We start from the raw sequence: 18978 nt of genomic DNA, 5'->3' as shown, positions 1-18978 counted from the left end.
TTATAATTTCATTATTGTGCCATAATTCTATTCAAAACACAATGATTAAGCAATTTAGTGTTCTCTGCATTTTTATTTTTATTTTTATTTTTTTAAAAGTTTTTTTATCATTTAAAATATATCATATATATTAAAAATTTATCTGTTGTAATCTTGTTATCTTGTATTTTGGTTAACATCATAGTTCTTTAATTCCTTGTTGCCTGGATAAAGCTTAAAAGATAGAATTAAATTTGATTATTTCCTGCAATCATAATCTTTTATTATATTTTTTTATTTTTTTTAATTATTTAACTCATTTTTATATAATTATCAGATTTCCTTTTTGTAATTGAATAGGGATAGGGTTGATTGAAATAGAACTCAACCTTTCATAAACATATAACACAATTTTTTGTTATTAAATAAATTGTTGAAAAAATTCAATCAACTTAATTTTTTAACCACATTTGATAACCCACAATAAAAACTACTAGATATAATTTTTTTACTAGCTAGGGACTTACTTATCACTTAATAGATAATAAATTCAATTTGCTAAACATAATCTAAAACTTGAAAATTATAAAAATTGGATAAATAAATAATATAATTCTTTTATAAAAAATAAAGATAAAATTAAGAAATTCCTTTCCACAGCATATATAATCTAATTGATTCAACATGTTTCCTTATCTTGAAATTTCTAATTAATTTCCTTATAGTAATTGAATCATATACATATGATGTAAAATAGCACAAAAGTAGTGGTTCAAACCGTTGGAATCATAGAGTGCCATTGATATGGGGTGGTTCACATTGTAGGTGATGCAAAAATTCACCAGAATGAGGGTGGTTCACATTGCAAATGGTGCAAAGATCTATTGAAATGAGGTTTAGAGGTATTGGAGTAATATTCAGGTGAAGTGTTAGCTTACTGGGTGATCTCATATCATCTTATTAGTCATTGCCTTGATGCTGAAAGGAAGGTTTTTATAGAGTCAGGTTAGCTCTAAGGCATCATGTACTATACCTCTTAAGGATAGAGGGTAAAGTGATAGATGTCAGCTTAAAGGCATTGTTGGAGTTCATTTAATTGGATTGAACAAAACGTTCGTAAAATTAACGAGTAATGTTAGAAATTATTCCCCGTATATATTTTCAGTATCGCATGGGTTTGTTTAATATGATGTGGTCTTTTGACAATGCTATTCTCTTAGTGAGGATACTAAATAACTAAACTTTACCGAGCATCTTTTAACCATAAGATTTAGTAATTCAGTTAAGGGTGGTATGTTGAAAAGTATAACAAACACATTCACCACAAGCTCCAACTTCCATTATATAAAATGTGAATTCTTGTCAGGGATAGTGGTTGGGGCTCCACTTCAAAATTCATGGTTGAAATTTTGGTGTTATATTCCTTCCATCGGTTTGTAATCATACCAGGAAAAAAAAGAATGCGGAATAACATTAAATTAAAAGCTTATTGAGCAATGAATAATGAGTGTAGCCTTCGGAAGTTGGTAGCATAAGAGCAATGCTGACAGTGTTTATCTTTATAATTATGTTGAAACTGATTCATAGTCAATTGGAAAAATATTAACCTCTCAATATGGAAGGCAACGTCACCTCTCGTTTGCCAAATCTGTGGAAATGGTGCTCTTATTTTATAGAATGTAAAAAACCCACTATTTCTCTTTTGTTTGGAAGGTAAAATTCCACTAATTTTTCTACAAGAAGAAGAAGTAGAAGAAAGGGATCAGCTTTAAACTTGATAGTGGTACAAACCCTTGGTTTCAAAGTGATTAGTGGGAGATCCAAAAGGAGTGGTGAGGCAGATTTCAAAGCAAGTAATCGATGATGACAAATTGACAATCTTGTTCTTGATTTTCCTTTTAATTTTAGTATAGTATTTGACTGAAGTCCATTTACAAATTGGGTTCCAACTTGCGGCATGACCTCGGCCTGTTTCTTGAGTATTCAATTCAGACGTATAGGTTGCCCAATTGCCCCTTTTCTCTGGGCTCTCCTTCAATTCATATGTTTCTTTAAGACTAGGTCTTGTGGCCGAAGCAATGAATAACAACACAAAGGCCAATCAAGGCAGTATAATGATAAAACTTGTGTGCGTCTAATTTTGTTTAAAGGGTTTGAGATTGGATTATAAAAATTGACGGATCAAAGTTAAAAGTTTTATATTAAAAATGTTTAAATTAAATTATTAAATTTTTAAAGATTAAAATTATAATTTTTTAATTAATTAAAATTTAAAAAACTTCTAAATTAATTTTTTAATTTTGAGAAGGCTTAAAATATAATTTAAGCCCCAAGTCCTTGCCAATCCCCTTTCACCACACTTTGTTGAAATATATATCATGTATTGATAATATATTATTGTATATATTATCAGTGAATTAGATGATTACACATCATTAAATTAAAAAAATCACGTAATGATATATTAAAATATAATCCGGTATACTATCATTATATTAAATATAAATTATATTGATGTTCTCTACTTGAAAATAACTTAGATTAAGATAATCTTAAAAATAAGATTGTAGGCACCAATAAATTAATGGAAAATCATTTTTTTTAAGCATGTAAATGATATTATACACATAAAACTTGAATTGTGATTCATATATATACATGAAATTTTAATTTTGATTCAATTGTACACGTTTAAAGAAATGAATACATATATTTATTTTCATATTGTATTAATATAGTTGTTTGTGTATGCCAATATATCAATGTAAAATGGTACTAATTCGATAATATTGTTAGTGTTTTGCGAAAATTAAATCAAATTAAAATTTCATGTATAAAATTAAACAAAATCAAAGTTCATGTACAACATTACACATTAGATCAAAATTCATGTATAGTTTTGATATTTATCCCTTAAAATAACTCAATATAATTTGTAATCTATTATTTAATTGAATACTTTATAAATTAATTTAACTCTAACTAATTTATTTTTAAAATTAAAAAAAATACTTGGGAATTGAAATCTATCTAGAGTTAATTTTCAAAACTACAAAATTTGTTTTTTTTCTTTTTAAAACTAATTTTATTTTTTTTATTATTTTAGATTTTCTTCAAATTAAGTTATTAATTATTTAAATAAAAAATATTTATATAATATTAAGGGTAGAGATGAGAGTAATATGGTTTAAACCTATGCTAAAAGTATATTTAAAAAAAAATATTTAACTATAGCTACATAAAAGTCAAGATTATTAAAAATATTTTTTAAAATAATAAAAATAATTATTTCATTGTTACCTCAACTGTTTTTTAAGGGAATCTGAGTTATTTTATTAATAATAATAAACTAGACTAAACAAAAAAATATATAATCAAAAGAAATCAAAACCCAATAGAAAAATCTGAACTAAACAAATTAAATAAATAATAACCAAACTTTTCCACTTAGCAAAGCATTCGAGAAATCTATCGTTTCCAAAGCCATACCCACTCTCCCTTTCCATGGAAAACCAAACAGCAACCTCTAATTCTAAGCAAAAAATCATACCGTCACCTCCTCCCTGATCTCAAATCGAGCCCCCCTAAGATCATCGATCTTCAAGGAAATCAACACGGCCAGTAAAAGCCACCAGCCTTCATACCCTCACCCCACGGCCTTCAATATCCTCCTCTCGTCAGAGCCCCCTTCAAATTCCTTGCGATACTATCAGAGAAGCATTTCCACCATTTCTTTCAACTTCCCCCAACTATTGCTCGCACCGATCGTTGTCCACCGCATCTCTCGCAAAATCCGACACACACCCCTCCAGATAAGTACTCCCCCTCTCTGGCTAGTATATGTGCAACTCTATTCGCATCTTTATGAACATGTCTAAATGAGCATCTTGTGAAACCTTCTGCTTTTTTTTTTTGCATCGTGTATATAAGCCCCTATAACCGAACCATTTTCATTGCAGGACCACATCCTTTTTGTCATCGACAAGGCGTCCCCTTCCACCAGCACTTCTCGAATCCCTAAAAATATCCCCCAAACCACTGCCTGGAGATATTCAAGGGCCTCTACTACAAAACTCGTAGGTATATGACGATTCACTATTGTCTTTGAACCCACCACTTGATCCTCCTAGTTTCTGGTTACAATCTCCGTGCAAGATCTCCTGTCATTTCCTTTAAACGCTGCATCAAAATTTACTTTAAGGAAAGAAGCCTCTAGAAGCCTCCATCGTTCACACTTCACCCTTTTAACAGGTAATTTCCTTTGTACCCCATTAACCTCTCTAATATAAGCCTCGACTATATGAATTATGTCTTGAGATAATATGATCCTTCTGTCATGTATTAGCCTGTTTCTGGTTGACCAAATATACCATAGAGTACAAATCACTGCTCTGCATGTAGTAGTAGAGAAAGAGGAAACAATATAATTAAGCCAATCCTGTAAAGAACTATTTGCAATATTATCAGGCCATTCAAGATCTAACTTTCTCCATATTTCTGCTACAGACGGATAGTCGCTAAAGATATGCTCAGAAGTTTCGACATCTCTTGTACATTTTGGGCACATTGCTGAACTTCGTATCCTCCTATTGTACAAATTGTAATAGCTAGGGATGTAATTTTTAAAAATTATCTATGTTGTAATTTTTATTTTCTCTGGTAAATTGATCTACCAGAGTTTTTTTATAAAAAGTTTTATAAGTATCACTCCTATCAGCAGCCACAACACTTTGAATTAAGATCTTATAGCCACTTCTTTCTGAAAAATCATTTGACGGCTCCTCCCCCCACCCCATCATGTCCTCCTGCGGATTCCCAACAATAAGAATACATCGGACCCTTTCAGCAATTTCCTCACCCAAATGCACTGTGAGTTTATGCAGGTTTTTTACAAAAATAGTACCCAAAAAAATAAAAAAACCAAAATAATATATTCAAGAAACTATGTACCAAAATGGTACATCTAGGGAGGTCACGCCTCTGTCATGGGCGGCACCACTCTAGTTCTTTTGACAAAAAAAAAACACAAATCACACAAATCTGTTAAAAAAACAGGATTTGACAACTCACCTGAGAGCACCAGTCACGCTTAGGGTGGAGGCAGCCATGGAAGAAGAAGAAGAAGAAGAGGGCGTCAGGAAAGGAAAGAAAGAAAGAAAAAAGAAAGAAGAGAGAGGGAATGAAAGAGAAAAATAAGGGAATAAATAAATAAATAAGAAAGTTTAGGGTTTAGAGAAGAATAATTAAACCCGCGTTTTAATTGCTATAGTTATTATTTCTTTTCCTTTTCTGGTTTTTTACAAGAATAATTAAAGTGTTAAAAATATAATTTTTTTGTTATATAATTTAATTTATTATTATTATTATTATGTTGATTTCATTGGAATTTAATTTTTAATTTTATTTTTATAAGGTATTATTTGGTTAAAAAGAGTTATTAAGGTATGTTTGTATTTATTTTATATTTTTATTGATTTATAATTTATTTTTAATGTTTATTGAAGTAAAAAAATCTATTTATGTTATGTACAAAGAATGTTTTATTTTTATATAATTTATTTGTTATGTGTGTTTTAGGTTGATTAGATATATTTTTTATGTAATTTAAATTATTTGGCATGTTATAATTATTTGTTGTAATTAATCATTACAAATTGGTTACTTATCTTGTATAATTAACCTGCAAAATATTACACTGTACTAAATTATGAGTTAAAAATTTATATCAACTTTTAAAATAACATAAAAAAATTTATACCGACTTTTAAAATAACAATACATACAATTATACATATAATATTTCTATTGAATAAACAAAGAGAAAAATAAAAATAAATAGTACAAATTTATAAACTTAAATATTTACATATACAAATAATATAGAAATATAAAAAAAAGAGAGGGAAGGAAAGAGAAAAATAAACTTAAATGTTACAAAATAAGGAAAAATAAATAAATAGAAAGGAAAGTTTAGGGTTTAATATTACAAATTTATAAACTTAAATATTTACAGATAATAATATTTCTATATTATTTGTATATGTAAATATTTAAGTTTATAAATTTGTAATATTTGTATAATAATATTTCTTTATTATTTGTATATACAAATTAAATTTTATAACAAAAAAAGATTACCTTTTAAAAATTTTAATTATTCTTCCCTAAACCTTAAACTTTCCTTTCTATTTATTTATTTTCCTCAATTTTCTCTTTCCTTCCCTCTCTATTCTTTCTTTCCTTTCTTGCCGCCCTCTTCTTCTTCTTCTTCTTCTTCTTCTTTTTCTTTTTCTTCTTCTTCCATGGCAACAACACTGGTGCCGCCTATGGGGAAGGCGTGACCGGTGCTAGGTGAGTTGTCAAATCCTTTTTTTAACAGATTTGTGTGATTTGTGTTTTTTTTTTGTCAAAAGACCTAGGGTGGTGCCGCCCATGACAGAGGCGTGACCACCCCAGATGTACCATTTTGGTACATAGTTTCTTGAATAAATTATTTTGGTATTTTTTATTTTTTTGGGTACTATTTCTGTAAAAAAACCTGAGTTTACGCTCATCCTACTGTCTTTCCTGAGGATTAATCAACTCAGACACTAACCAAATTGATAAGTTCCCTCCACATGGTTGTATTTTTCTTTCAGGCAACCTCAGAATCTAAATTCTCCCAAATTCTGGTATTGTTCCCAGAACCCACTCGCCATCACCGAATCCCGTTTGAAGCATTCCCTTAGCAACACAAATGCTCTTCTAGGTATATGATGGCTAAGTGCCTAGATTTGCACTCATAAAACCAGTAGTTGAATAATACTTTCCTTTAAGCGATTGCGCTAAAAGTGAATTTAAACATTTAATCAAACGCCACCCTTTTTTTGCAAGTAACACAGTATTATATTTTGCCAAATTTTTGAAACCCAACCCCCTATCCTCCCTTAGCTTACACAACTTCAACTACTCACACCAATGAATGCCCTTTCTTCCCCCATGCTTTTGCCACCAAAATTTGCTTATAATTCGTTTTAGGTCCAAGCAAAACGATGTTGGTAACAAAAAGCATGACATTGCAAAGGTAGGAATGGTTTGCAAAACACTTTTAATAAAGATCTCATTATCCCCTGTGACAAAGGTTTAACACACCAACTCACAATATAGCTTCTTAATAGATCCTTCAAAACTTAGAAAGTCCATCTTTTATTCCGACTCATCATGTTTGGTAAACCCAAATACTACTTTGAATTAGTAGAGGAACGAACACCAAGACATCCATCAATATCTCCACTATTATGCTCTTTAACATTTGCACTAAAATAAAAAACAAATTTCTCAAAATTAACACATTGGTCCGACGCATTCTCATATTCAACCAAGATTTACTTCAAAATTATAGCTCCATTTTCTGTTGCCTTTCCAAAAAGGAAACATTCAACCAAGATTTACTTCAAAATTATAGCTTCATTTTCTGTTGCCTTTCCAAAAAGGAAACAATCATTTGCAAACAATAAATGTGAAAATTTCGAGTCCCTTCTACTAATTTTTGCTCCCCTAACCAACTTCTTCCAAATTGTCATTCTTAAAAGGGAAGACAATCCCTTACTACAAATCAAAAACAAGTAAGGGCTAAGGGGACCCCTCTACCTAAGCTCCATTCCAAGAGAAAATTCCCTTTTTAACTCGCAATTCAAAACCACAGAGTAAAACACTGTACTAATACAATGTACAATAAAATCCACCCATCTCCTTGAGAAACCCATTTTCAACATCACACTCTCTAGAAAATTCCACTCCACTCTATTATAAGCTTTACTCATATCCAATTTAAGAATGAAATGGCCTCCTTTACCCAACCTTTTCCGTTTATATATATTGAGAATTTCATAAGCAAGAAGAATATTATCCATAATTAGCCTTTCCGAAACAAAGGCACTCTACGTTTCATTTATATACACATTCAATACTTTTTGGAATATATTCACCACTATTTTTGAAATGATCTTATACCAGACGAAACATAAACTAATGAGACGGAATTGTTGCATACATGATGGATTAGCAGTTTGGGGAATAAGAACTATATTTGCTTTATTAATGTCAACAAATAATTTACCTTTATTTAGAACCTTAAGGCAATGATCTCCAACATATTATCCCATAATGTGTCGGTAATTATGATAAAACAGATCTAGTAAGCCATCCGGTCTCGACACTTTTGTTCGCGCCATAGTTCACAAAGCAATAAAGACTTCCTTTCTCTCATATCTAGCATGTAAGCAAACATTTTTCTCATTAATAATGCATGTTTCCACCCCCACTAAAATATGATCTGAATTCCCTTTTCATTGCGAGGAAAACAACTACATGAAATATTCATTTGCAACGGCAAACAAATCATCTCTATCCGAAACAGTTTGCCCATCAACCCCTATTAAGCCCTTAATTTTATTAGTTATCCTTTTCTGCGACGCAAATCTGTGAAAAAAAACCCCGTATTCCTGTCCCCCAGCTTCAACCAATTCACTCGTGCTCGCTACTTTCAATATAGTTCTTCCTTATCTATTTTCAGGTTTATTTCCAATTTAGTGCCTAAAAGATCAAAGATATTCTTCTCATCTCTATCACCTTTATTAGGATCCACCAATCGATTTCACAACCCCCCTCATCCGTCCCATTTCTTAATTTCAATTGAACTGCCCACTTATTTAGACACTTACACAGGGACGCTAATTGCTGGGAAACATTCCTTACATTATTTTTCCATAAGCGATTAATCTTCGCTTTGAATGGGTCCTCCAACAACCAACAGCCACCTTTTACCTTTCTATCCTCTGTATCGTATCTATCAATAACTGGCAATATTCAGATAACAAGTGAGGTAAATGTTTCAAAGAAAAAGTAGAGAATTGCTTCTACCAACATGCATTCGTAACCCCCAATCCAACCATTTTCTAATATTATTCTATACAAAATTCCCACGTTCCCAATTAAACCAAGGTCTTTCGTACCCTAAATCCTCTAATTAGAATTCATGTAACATATTTCAGAAATCTTTTATACAACCCTCATCCCGAAAAGCTCTCTCTTTCTTTTTAAAAGAATAAAAGATCTTATTAAAATCTCCGCACACTAACCAATGCAAAGTATTATCCCGACCTAAACTTCGTAGAAGATCCCACGTCTCTAAAAAGAACCACATATTAGGACAACCATAAAACCCTGTCATCTTTTATTTATCCCCATCAACATCCCCCTTAAATTTCCACATTAATATGATTTTTCGAAAAACTTCTCAATTCTATATCAACCTCAGATTTCCAACCCAAACTAAGCCCTACCCTAGTACCTTCTGCAGCAACCTCAATATCATGAACAAATCCACCATTCATGTACACCCTTTTCCATTCTATTTGAATCTAATTAAATCTTCATAAAGAATACAATTTGGGGATTGTAAATTTTAAGCATATACTAAATTATCCTCATATTCTGTGAGCTCCCAACCCACGAATATTCTAACACATGATCTTCATTACTACCGACCGACCTACCCCTTGGCGGTCGTTGACAACTTATTCTGATAAGCCAATAATCGCTCATCACATTTCTCTGCAAAATTCGAAACTTCAGAAACCCCCTAGAGAAACTCCTAATTCTTTGCCTTTTCTTCCTCTCAAAATCCTCAATCGGGCCATCCTACAAATTGTGAATCATTGGATCCTACTTCGTACTAGTAAAAAAAACCCAATTGATCCCCTTTTCCTCTCGTTCCAAGCTTTTTCAGATTTATTCCCAACACTGGATTAACCCGCCTTATAGGTCTCGCTAGTAAGAAGTCTTTGATGTTCCTTTCCCCCCCGCCAATTGTTAGAAGATTCTGTCTAGAAATTCCCTCGTTCCCCTTATGCAACTAAATACTTTCCATTACGACAACTCTTCTCCCCAACGCGTATAACGAGATATCCAATCCTATTTTCGATTCATCTACTTCTCTTCGTAGCTTGATTGGGCAAAAGCTATCACTATGACCTAGACAACCACATAGAAAGCAAAATAGTGTAAGCTTCTAATATTGAAACTGAACATATATGTTATTCTAAGATGATACTTTGATTTTCTTTCTATGTTTCAACGGAGATCTTATATCCACTTTCATCTTAATTCGCATATATTGAAAAAAAACCCCAACTAGCCTGTTTGGAGTCTATTCTTAAAAAAAAACCAATAAAATTCCCCATTGTTTCGTAACAATTCCAAAGAAAAACCCTGGTGGCAATCCATGAATCTGAACCCAAAAGTACGTATAAATCAATGGCACATTTAAAGGATCCTCATTGTCCCATTACCGATGAAACACTAAGAAATAATTGTTAAAAGTCCAAGATGCTCCCTTAATAACTCTTTCAATGTCAACTCGGTGAAAAAATTCTAAATAGGAACCGGTTTTCACCTAGATCTGAGATCTTAATGCCTTCTAATAGGTGTCATAAATTCTCTAGGGTGTTGCGCATAGCAGGAAAATGCACAACACTTGTAGTAACAAAACAACCAACCAGATATAGATTATACACTGACTTTTGATCCTTTAAAATCCCCTCAACCTGCAGCACTTCATCTTCCTCTTCCCCAATACGTAATCCAGCCATTTCATTCTCCATTTGAAAAATACCCAAGCAAACAAAGTGAACCCAAAATAGCAGAACTAGTTTAGAAATCGACAAAAAATTAAAAGAAAGCCCTAAAAAAACGTATTCAAGACTAATAGTCCTAAAAGAGCCATGTTAAACAAGCAGACATAAGCGTGTCATACAATAGACCTACCTAAACAATTTTAATCTCAAATAAATATAAATTTTATAAAATATTTTAAGAGATTATTTGAAAAACATATTAAAATAATTGATGAAAATAAAAAGGAATAACCAAAAAAAGGTAAGAGAAATCAAGTTTTGCTACTTCTAATTTTTATGAGAGATTTTGGTTTTCATCAACTTATTATTGAGAGCTACTATTGTGCTTTTATTTTTAGGCTTAATAGTCGAATTTTGGACTCATCTTTATATGGTCAAATCCAGGGACAAAGTCAGGGGGCTGGCATTGGCCCAAGCCTCCTAAAATGTAAAATTGCATTTTAGGCCTTTAAATTTTTTTAAAAATTTTAAATTAGTAAAGGTAAAATTACACTTTGACCTCCCCTAAAATTATAAAAATTTGATTTAATCATTTACAAATTATAAAGATATAAACTATAAAAAATTAAAATTTCATCCGCCCCTAAAAAATTTTTCTGGCTTCGCCCCTGGTCAAATCTTTGAGGAGGCTCGTGGATTTTGTGTTAGTTTTGATGTTTGTTATTTTTTGTTATGACAATGAAGTTGCTCACAATCCTACCCATTGATTTTTAGATAGTGTTTGCTCTTTTGATGTTGGTTTAAGCTACATGAATGTTATTCATTGGTTGGTGTTGGGAGAACGTTATTCTTCGCCATTATGGAATTTTAATAATACTTAAGTTAACTTAAAAAATATTATAATTTGGGGTGCCTTTGATAAATTATTGAAACTTTTTTAATAAAATTACTAAAAATTTTAATTTCTTAAGAAATTGCTACTTACAATATTTTAAATGTGTTTCATAATCTTTTAATTTTTTATTTAATATAAAATTAAAATAAATGTTAGAATAAAATAGGCATACACTATACAGTTAGCTACTTATCACCGCCTTTTGATTGAGACCATACATATGTTGTTGATTAAGAACACGCAGTAAAGTTTGCAATAAAAAATCTAAATTGCTTTCATATCATATCACAGACTACATAACAAACCCTAAATCATCTAATTTAGAAAATAAATTTAATATAATTAAAATTTTTAAAAATAAAAATAAAAAGAGTTAATATTTAATTCACTATCGACGTATAAACCTTATGCATCATTATTGAACCACCTCACAATGAATAAAATAATAAAATATTTGAGGACTTATAAGTAAATATTGATTTAATTATAATTTTTATTTTCTCAATTTCTTTCTACTGTATGGCAAAATTTTTCTAAATTGAGTTATAATTTTTGAGAGTTTTTTCTCAATTTAGAATTATTTCATTGATTTTTAATCACCAAATTTAGTGATTGAAAATCAATGAAATAATTTTAAATTCAACCCAAAAAAATCCCAAATCCCAAAACCATGTTTAGAGAAGTTTGGCTATGTCAAGATTCAGGGGAAGACTTGAGGAAATAAAAAATATAATTAATTAATCTTATCAGCATTTATTTATAAGCTGTCAAATATTTTATTATTTTACTCATCGATGAGGTGATTTAATGTGATTTATTGAAGATGTACGAGATTTACACATCGACGATGCATTAAATATTATCCCAAATTTATGTTACGTAAAAATAACAAAAGAACAATAATACTTATTTATTAAAAATAATTTTGATAAAAGAAAAAAGAAAGAATCCAAAACTAAAGGGATGAGACACGAGAGTCCTAACCTCCTAAAATGAAATTTCATAAGCTACCAATATGATTTAGTTTGAAAAATACATAAAAAAATTCAAAGAAAAGAAAGGCCTAAAACAAACCTTAAAAACATCAATATTTATTTTTAATAAATAATATAATTATATTAAGTGTCTAATTTTTACTAATTTATCAAATAATTTTATAACATAAATTTAATATCTATAAAATGCACCGTTATCCAATCTCTCTCCATACCCAATAATTTTTTTTGCAAAAATGCAAAAGATAGAGACAAAATCATGTGATTTTGAACATGAAACCAATATTATACCAAAAACTTGAATCAAATTGATGATGATAATACTATGATATCATAGGAAAAAAACGTAATATGTTTATGAGACACAAACAAGAAGTCCCAAGTCCATAAATGCAAGTAGTCGACCAAACTGACCAAAAACAAAAACATCCCCATACCATGATTTGTAGTCAATAGAGTGCTCAAATTGTTTTCTTAGGTAGCATGGGATGGGATGTGCAGCAAAATAGATTTTTAGCGGCGTTTGAATGAAAAACGCCACTAAAGGTCGAGTACTAGCGGCGTTTTTTAAAAAAGTTGTTAATGCTCGATATTTAGCGGCGCTTTTCAAAAAACGCCACAAAAAATTAACACAACGCCATGAGCCTTTAGTGGCTTTAGCGGCGCTTTTAAAAACGCAACTAAAGATCAAGTATTTTAAAAGCGCCGCTAAAGAATTTTGCAAAAGTATTGAGCTTTTAGTGGCTTTAGCGGCGCTTTTTGAAAAACGGCGCTAATGCTCGATCTTTAGCGGCGTGTTTTAAAAAACGCCACAAAAAATAAAAAAAAATTAAAATACTATTATTTAAAATAATTTTAAAGATTTTTGGTATATGACTAATTGTTTTTTAATTTATATGTTAAATATTTTCTTATATAATTGTAAAAGAGATAGTATTAATTTTAAAATATTCAATTAATTATCATTATAGTTTAGGGTTTACGGTATATGATTAAGGGTTTAATGTTTATGAGTTACTATTTTAAGGTTTATGGATTATGGTTTAAGGGTTGAGGTTTAAGGTCATTTAGGTGTTAGGGGTTAAGGGTTAAGGGTTAGTGATTCATGGTTTAGGGTTTATGTTTTAGGATTCATGGTTTAGGGTTTAAGGATTAGGAGTTTAGGGTTTAGATTAATTAGTGTTTTTTAATTTATATGATAAATATTTTCCTATATAATTATAAAAGAGATAGTATTAAGTTTAAAATATTGAATTAATTATCATTATAGTTTATGGTTTATGGTTTAAGGTATATGGTTTAGGGTTTAAAGTGTATGAGTTACTATTTTAAGGTTTATGGATTATATGTTTAAGGATTATGGATTACGGTTTAAGGGTTGGGGTTTAAGGGGTAGGGGTTAGGGGTTAAGTGTTAGGTTTTTAGGGTTTAGAGATTATATTTATGATTTAAGGTTTAGGGGGTAAGGGTTTAAGGCTTAGATATATTAATGTTTTGTAATTTATATATTAAATAATGTATTATATTGATGTATTTATTTTTTAAAATGTGTATAAACAACTAATGCGGACCATTCTTAAAAGAATAATGCTTGTATTGTTGTGTCATTTTTTATTTTTTTTAATTCATCGATTCCATTTTATATCTCTTAAAGTTTCCTTTTGTATGTTATATGTTAATTTAAAAATTATAAAAATCTTCAAAAAAAAATTAAAATTTAAAAAAATAAAAAACTTAATATATAATAATTAATAATTTAGTCCATATTTCAATTAAAAAAGTTCAATATTCAAAATTAAAAAATTCAAAAAATAATAAGTTCAACACAAAAATTTTAAAAGAAAAAAATAGAAAAAAATATATTAAAAATGAAAAAAATTTAAAATTAAACAACAGTGGCGATTTTAAGTAAAACGCCACAAAAAATTGATCTATAATGGCGTTTTTAGTGGAAACGCCGCAAAAGAGAAAATTAAAATCCCCAATTTTTGGTTACCCGCTCGTTACTCCCTCTTATTCTCATTTCAGTTGCGCCCCTAAATCCCCCAAATAACTCTCAAAATTTGCCCCCAAATTTCCCATTTCCAGCAACACCAAGTCAATACACCTAAACCAATCACACTTCTTTTTCCTTTCCTTTTCATTTCACTGCACTGAATTCACCCACCATAGCTACTCATTTTCTCTCGATCTGTTAGGGTTTCTTTTAATTCTAGGCTTTACAAATGGAAGTTGAAGAGAAGGAGAACGAGGAAGAAGAAGAGGAGGAAGAGAAGAGGGGGAGGAGGAAGAAGAAGAGAGAAAAGTCGATCATCTCGTTTTCTTATGGAACCAGTTAATCATTTTCTGTTGATTGATAGTTGTACATTATATGGTCTTATTCCCCTGTTAAATTGTATAAATAGATTGCTAGTTGCACCCAGATACGTGCTTATTCCCATTAAATTGTGAATAGGTACAATTTATTTAATTTGGTCGACCATTTTCACAGTCGAGGCCTTTATCGTTCCATCTTTTTAAGGTATAGTCCCTATAATATTTTTCTGGTAACTATTCTTTCTATGCTTATTATTTTCCTTTTACTACCCCATGTACCATTTATTGGCCAGCTAAAGCTCTGTTTCAATGTTACAGCATCATGGAAGGGGAAGAATCCTTGAACAATTTTCTCCTGAAGTTAGAATAAAAGATCCACGCAATAGAGAAGTTGCTTCTTTTCTTCCTCCTATTAAACTTTTTCATGGAACTTCAGATTATTCAATACTATCAGATGCCAGGTTAGAATGCCTGTTGACATAGTGGTAACTAAGTTCTATCGGATATAGCACCTAGATGTTAACCATTTAATACCTTCGTTACTTCTATTTAATTCCATTACTATATTTTTATTCTTGAATTATAAGATGTATTAAGTAATAACGATTGCAATTGGAATGATTCTGCCAGATTGTGCTCTGTAGTGAATGTATTTTCATGAACAGACATCATACTGCTGCAATGGGTTTACTACTATTTTTCACAGAAATAGGCGTATTGTTTCTTGACATTGATGTTTACTGTGCAGTATAAACCTTGTAGAAGCTCTTAAGGGGGTAGGAGCTGAGGCAAAAGTAATTTTATATGAAGGAAAATCCCATACTGATCTGTTTTTACAGGTTAGTGATTATTGCTAGCTTTTTAATATCAATATAGGTTTTAATAGTCTTGTTTTACTGCAGTCTAGTCTTCCACCTCTAATATTTTGTTATGTGAATAAACTAATATAAAAAATTCGCATTTCACATTCATTATCATACTTGACTCATGGTCCTTTTAAATCTACATATAAACTGGGATGACAATGTTGAACTTCGGTTTAGTTTAACTTAACAGGGAAATGAATCAATTTCCCGAGATCTTTGTGAACTTAGCTCAAACTACTTGAAGATTTACTTTAAAACAAATGTGATGGGGTTGCTTTTCGGAGTTTCGATCATCTCGTTGAACTCGCCAGATGCCGATGGTGCCGGTTTGCCACCCGAAGAAAAGCTGAAACTATGCGATAATGCCTGCGCAAAGGAGCTTGAAAAGGTATGGTGAGATTGCATAGCTCCCTTATCTTTGATTTTTCCTCCATCCATAGGCTGCTAGTGCTAGTTTACTTATTCAATAGCATTTCGTATATCCTATTGTGTTTGGGTTCTTTACCATATCATATCATGTTCAAGTTATTTTATATAAAATTTGAGACATTTATGTATTCGTGTCGTGTAATCTGCCAAGTAGGCATTGCATCTGTAAAACATTAGTAATGTACTAATTAAGAAACCTAACCTTTCTAAATATCCAATGAAGTTTACCTTATCTAGGCATTGCAGTTGATGCTTTGAAACTTCTTGTTGGCATGCTTGATCGTCTTATACGTTAAAGTATAACACTATGTTACACTGATTTGATGTGAGTTTTGAATACCAGTATGTGTTCAGCATGTATATATACTTAGTATGATTGATTGCTGATGTAACAATGTTTGATTGCTAATCACATGATTTTCACTTTTTTTTCTCTTCAATAATGATTGATTGCTAATGTAACAATGTTTTTTTTTTTACCAAGATGCTGTCTAACAATTGCATAACTGAGCCATGTTTTTAAGATTGATTGCAAATGACTGATATTGTGAAATAACACTTACATAAGATAAAGTAGTAACTCTGGCTTTGATATGCAAGATGAACTGCTTTGGTTGGAATTGTTTGATAATTAATGTTGTGGTATTTTTTTATCCGAGAGTAATTTGGATGTGAATGTAACATTAAATGTAATAACCCTCTGTATTGCATTAACAAAAACCACTGCCTTCATCTAGCAAATGATTTCATTTCAGGGTGATATTGGTGATTTTGGATTTTATTTATGTTTTATGGCATATTCAAAGTCTGCAGTTAAGTTTACAGTGAGCCAGTTGACTGCATTTCTTTTTTCATTTTTTACAACTTTTTCTGACCAACAATTTATTTGTTACATATATGTTTTATTTTATTTTAATCGTTAGTTGTATGTCAGTAATGCTTAATTGTTATAATCTTTTACATAAATGTTTTTTTTTTACTCGGGGCTAAGAAGTTAGCATCACAATATCAAAAGGAAACGAATAAATGCAATTTAGGTATGGAGACTACTGAAGGACTTTTATTTGCTGAATAACTATTGAAGCTATAATAGATATACAAATCAAAACTTATGGATTTTATTCCTCATTGCTGTTTTCTGCTTTCCTTTTGTTACATTTTGGTCTCAATAGTGTCAAAGACACAGTTAATAAGTTAAGAAGTGATGCCAGGCAAGAGTTTAAGACAAAATTAAATATGGAGGATTGTATGGTTCCTGGCAGAGGTAATTTATCTGTTGCATTTATTATCTATTTTCCTTTTTTTTTTCTCCTTTGCAACTCTTGTCTGTTCTTTACATGTGTCGGTCATTAAAGGGCTTTTGTGATATTTTAAATTTATAGAAACGCTATTTAATTTTATGATCCAGAGAAGAAAAAGAAAGAGAGATCCAAAAATTCATCATCAGTATCAGAAGTTATGAATATAGATGAAGATGCTGTAAGTGCCCCATTTATACATTTTCTTCCATTCTCTTTCTAATATAGGAAATCTTGAAAGACAATTTCTTAGTATTTTCATTCCAAGGAAATATTACCTTATTTTCTAAAATATTGGCTGCTCCGTTCACTGCACACAACATTTATTGTCAAATAAAAGACTGGGCTTTGTTTGGAATTGTTCTAGGTTGCAAGAAGAACACGGAGTAGGAAGGTATAAAGTGGAATCGGAAGGTGTAGTTATTGAGGAAAGAGCAGCTGAAATGGCAAGTGATTTTACTAACTCTTGCCTGTAATCCCTTGCTACCTATTGGTTTTTATATAATATATATATATAGCATTGTTTTATATATTAGCTGTAAAAATGGATCATAGTGTCACCATCTGTAATTATCCTTTTAATTTTTATGGTATCCATGTTTTTTAAGGTTCTATTAAAAGAATTCGGTTGTGGTATACTTGATTAATTAAAATACAAGAAGATGAAGGCCAGTGGAAACTTGAGCGTCAGAAAACATCCAGCTTTTGATCTTGTAATTTTCATAAATTGAAAATGATACGAAAGTTTATATTTCAAAATTAGTTAAGACATGTGAACTTTGGCTTTTTTCAAAATTAAGACATCTGTCTCCAATCTTGAACAATGTTGTTTTATTAAATATAATAAAATTTAAAGTGCAGAAAGTAGTATTTGTACTGACTTGGTTTTTTTTGTTCCGAGGATTGAGTGCCGCCAGCATTTAGAACTATTGCTTGAAAACATCCCAACAATGTTTCAGAGTAGTACAACTGCCGAGTCATGTTTTGGTGCTGCAATCAAGGTAAGTCATTACAAGGTTATACCTTCATAATCTGTTTGAGGTGTTGAGTATATGTAACTTGGTTACTTGAAGAAAACTGAGGTTAAGATACTGATACATCAATCCTTATCTTAAACAATTTGTATGTAGTTTACATATGTAGTTTATTTGAGTGTTGGAGTTTTTGGACTGCTTTCTTAAAATTTTTATTGACTAGAAGTTTTCTAGGAAAATTTGACATGGTCCTGATTCAATTTATAATTTTTTGCTAATATTCTTTTATTTTTAGCTGAATTAACTGACCAAATTCGGTTTGTTGGTTAACCATAAAAAATTCAGTTTGGTTAACAGAAGAGATTTTAAGAAAATTTGATATTTGAATGTTATTTTGGTTATTAGTTAGGATTAGTCCTGTTAAGTTTTTATACCTTCATTTTATTTGTTTTGAACTTTTACTATGTGTTAATTTAACATCTGATGGTGATTAATATCTTCATTGTATTGTGCTTGTAGATTTTGATTTGTTCTGATATTTTGGTTGGATATGTAGAATTATCCATTAAAAAAATATTGAGGGTTAATTTTGTTTCGTTAACGAAAACCA

At 30.5% G+C, this 18978-nt stretch overlaps 1 protein-coding gene and 1 long non-coding RNA gene across 4 annotated transcripts; one reads left to right on the top strand and one right to left on the bottom strand.

Moving 5' to 3' along the window:
• Positions 1-3384: 3384 nt before the first annotated feature.
• LOC107948320 (uncharacterized) lies at positions 3385-5190 on the bottom strand. Of its 3 annotated transcripts, none has more exons than XR_001697330.2 (2): positions 5050-5190; positions 3385-4846 (listed from the first exon to the last, which is right to left on the bottom strand). XR_001697330.2 is itself a non-coding variant. In XM_016882819.2 (2 exons), the coding sequence occupies exons 1-2, from the start codon at positions 5085-5087 to the stop codon at positions 4106-4108; spliced, it is 303 nt and encodes a 100-aa protein (XP_016738308.1). In that variant the 5' UTR covers positions 5088-5183; the 3' UTR covers positions 3385-4105. The 3 variants fall into 3 exon arrangements, 1 of the variants encoding a protein (XP_016738308.1); XR_001697331.2 differs by having other exon boundaries at positions 3385-4784; XM_016882819.2 differs by having other exon boundaries at positions 3385-4370; positions 5050-5183.
• On the top strand, positions 4006-4690 carry LOC107933779 (uncharacterized). Its single transcript, XR_001693706.2, has 2 exons — positions 4006-4230; positions 4486-4690. It is a non-coding gene; the product is annotated as an uncharacterized lncRNA (long non-coding RNA).
• Positions 5191-18978: the final 13788 nt, after the last annotated feature.

This window comes from Gossypium hirsutum, chromosome A04 (assembly GCF_007990345.1).
Source record: "Gossypium hirsutum isolate 1008001.06 chromosome A04, Gossypium_hirsutum_v2.1, whole genome shotgun sequence".
Taxonomy (NCBI): Eukaryota; Viridiplantae; Streptophyta; class Magnoliopsida; order Malvales; family Malvaceae; genus Gossypium; species Gossypium hirsutum.
This window is presented reverse-complemented; position numbering and strand designations above follow the sequence as displayed.

Excerpts from the sequence above, each read along its gene's own strand:
- LOC107948320 (XM_016882819.2), bottom strand. The coding sequence starts at position 5,087 with ATGGCTGCCTCCACCCTAAGCGTGACTGGTGCTCTCAG. Across the intron at positions 4,371-5,049 it reads AGCGTGACTGGTGCTCTCAG|AGCAGTGATTTGTACTCTAT; the intron begins GTGAGTTGTCAA and ends TACTACATGCAG.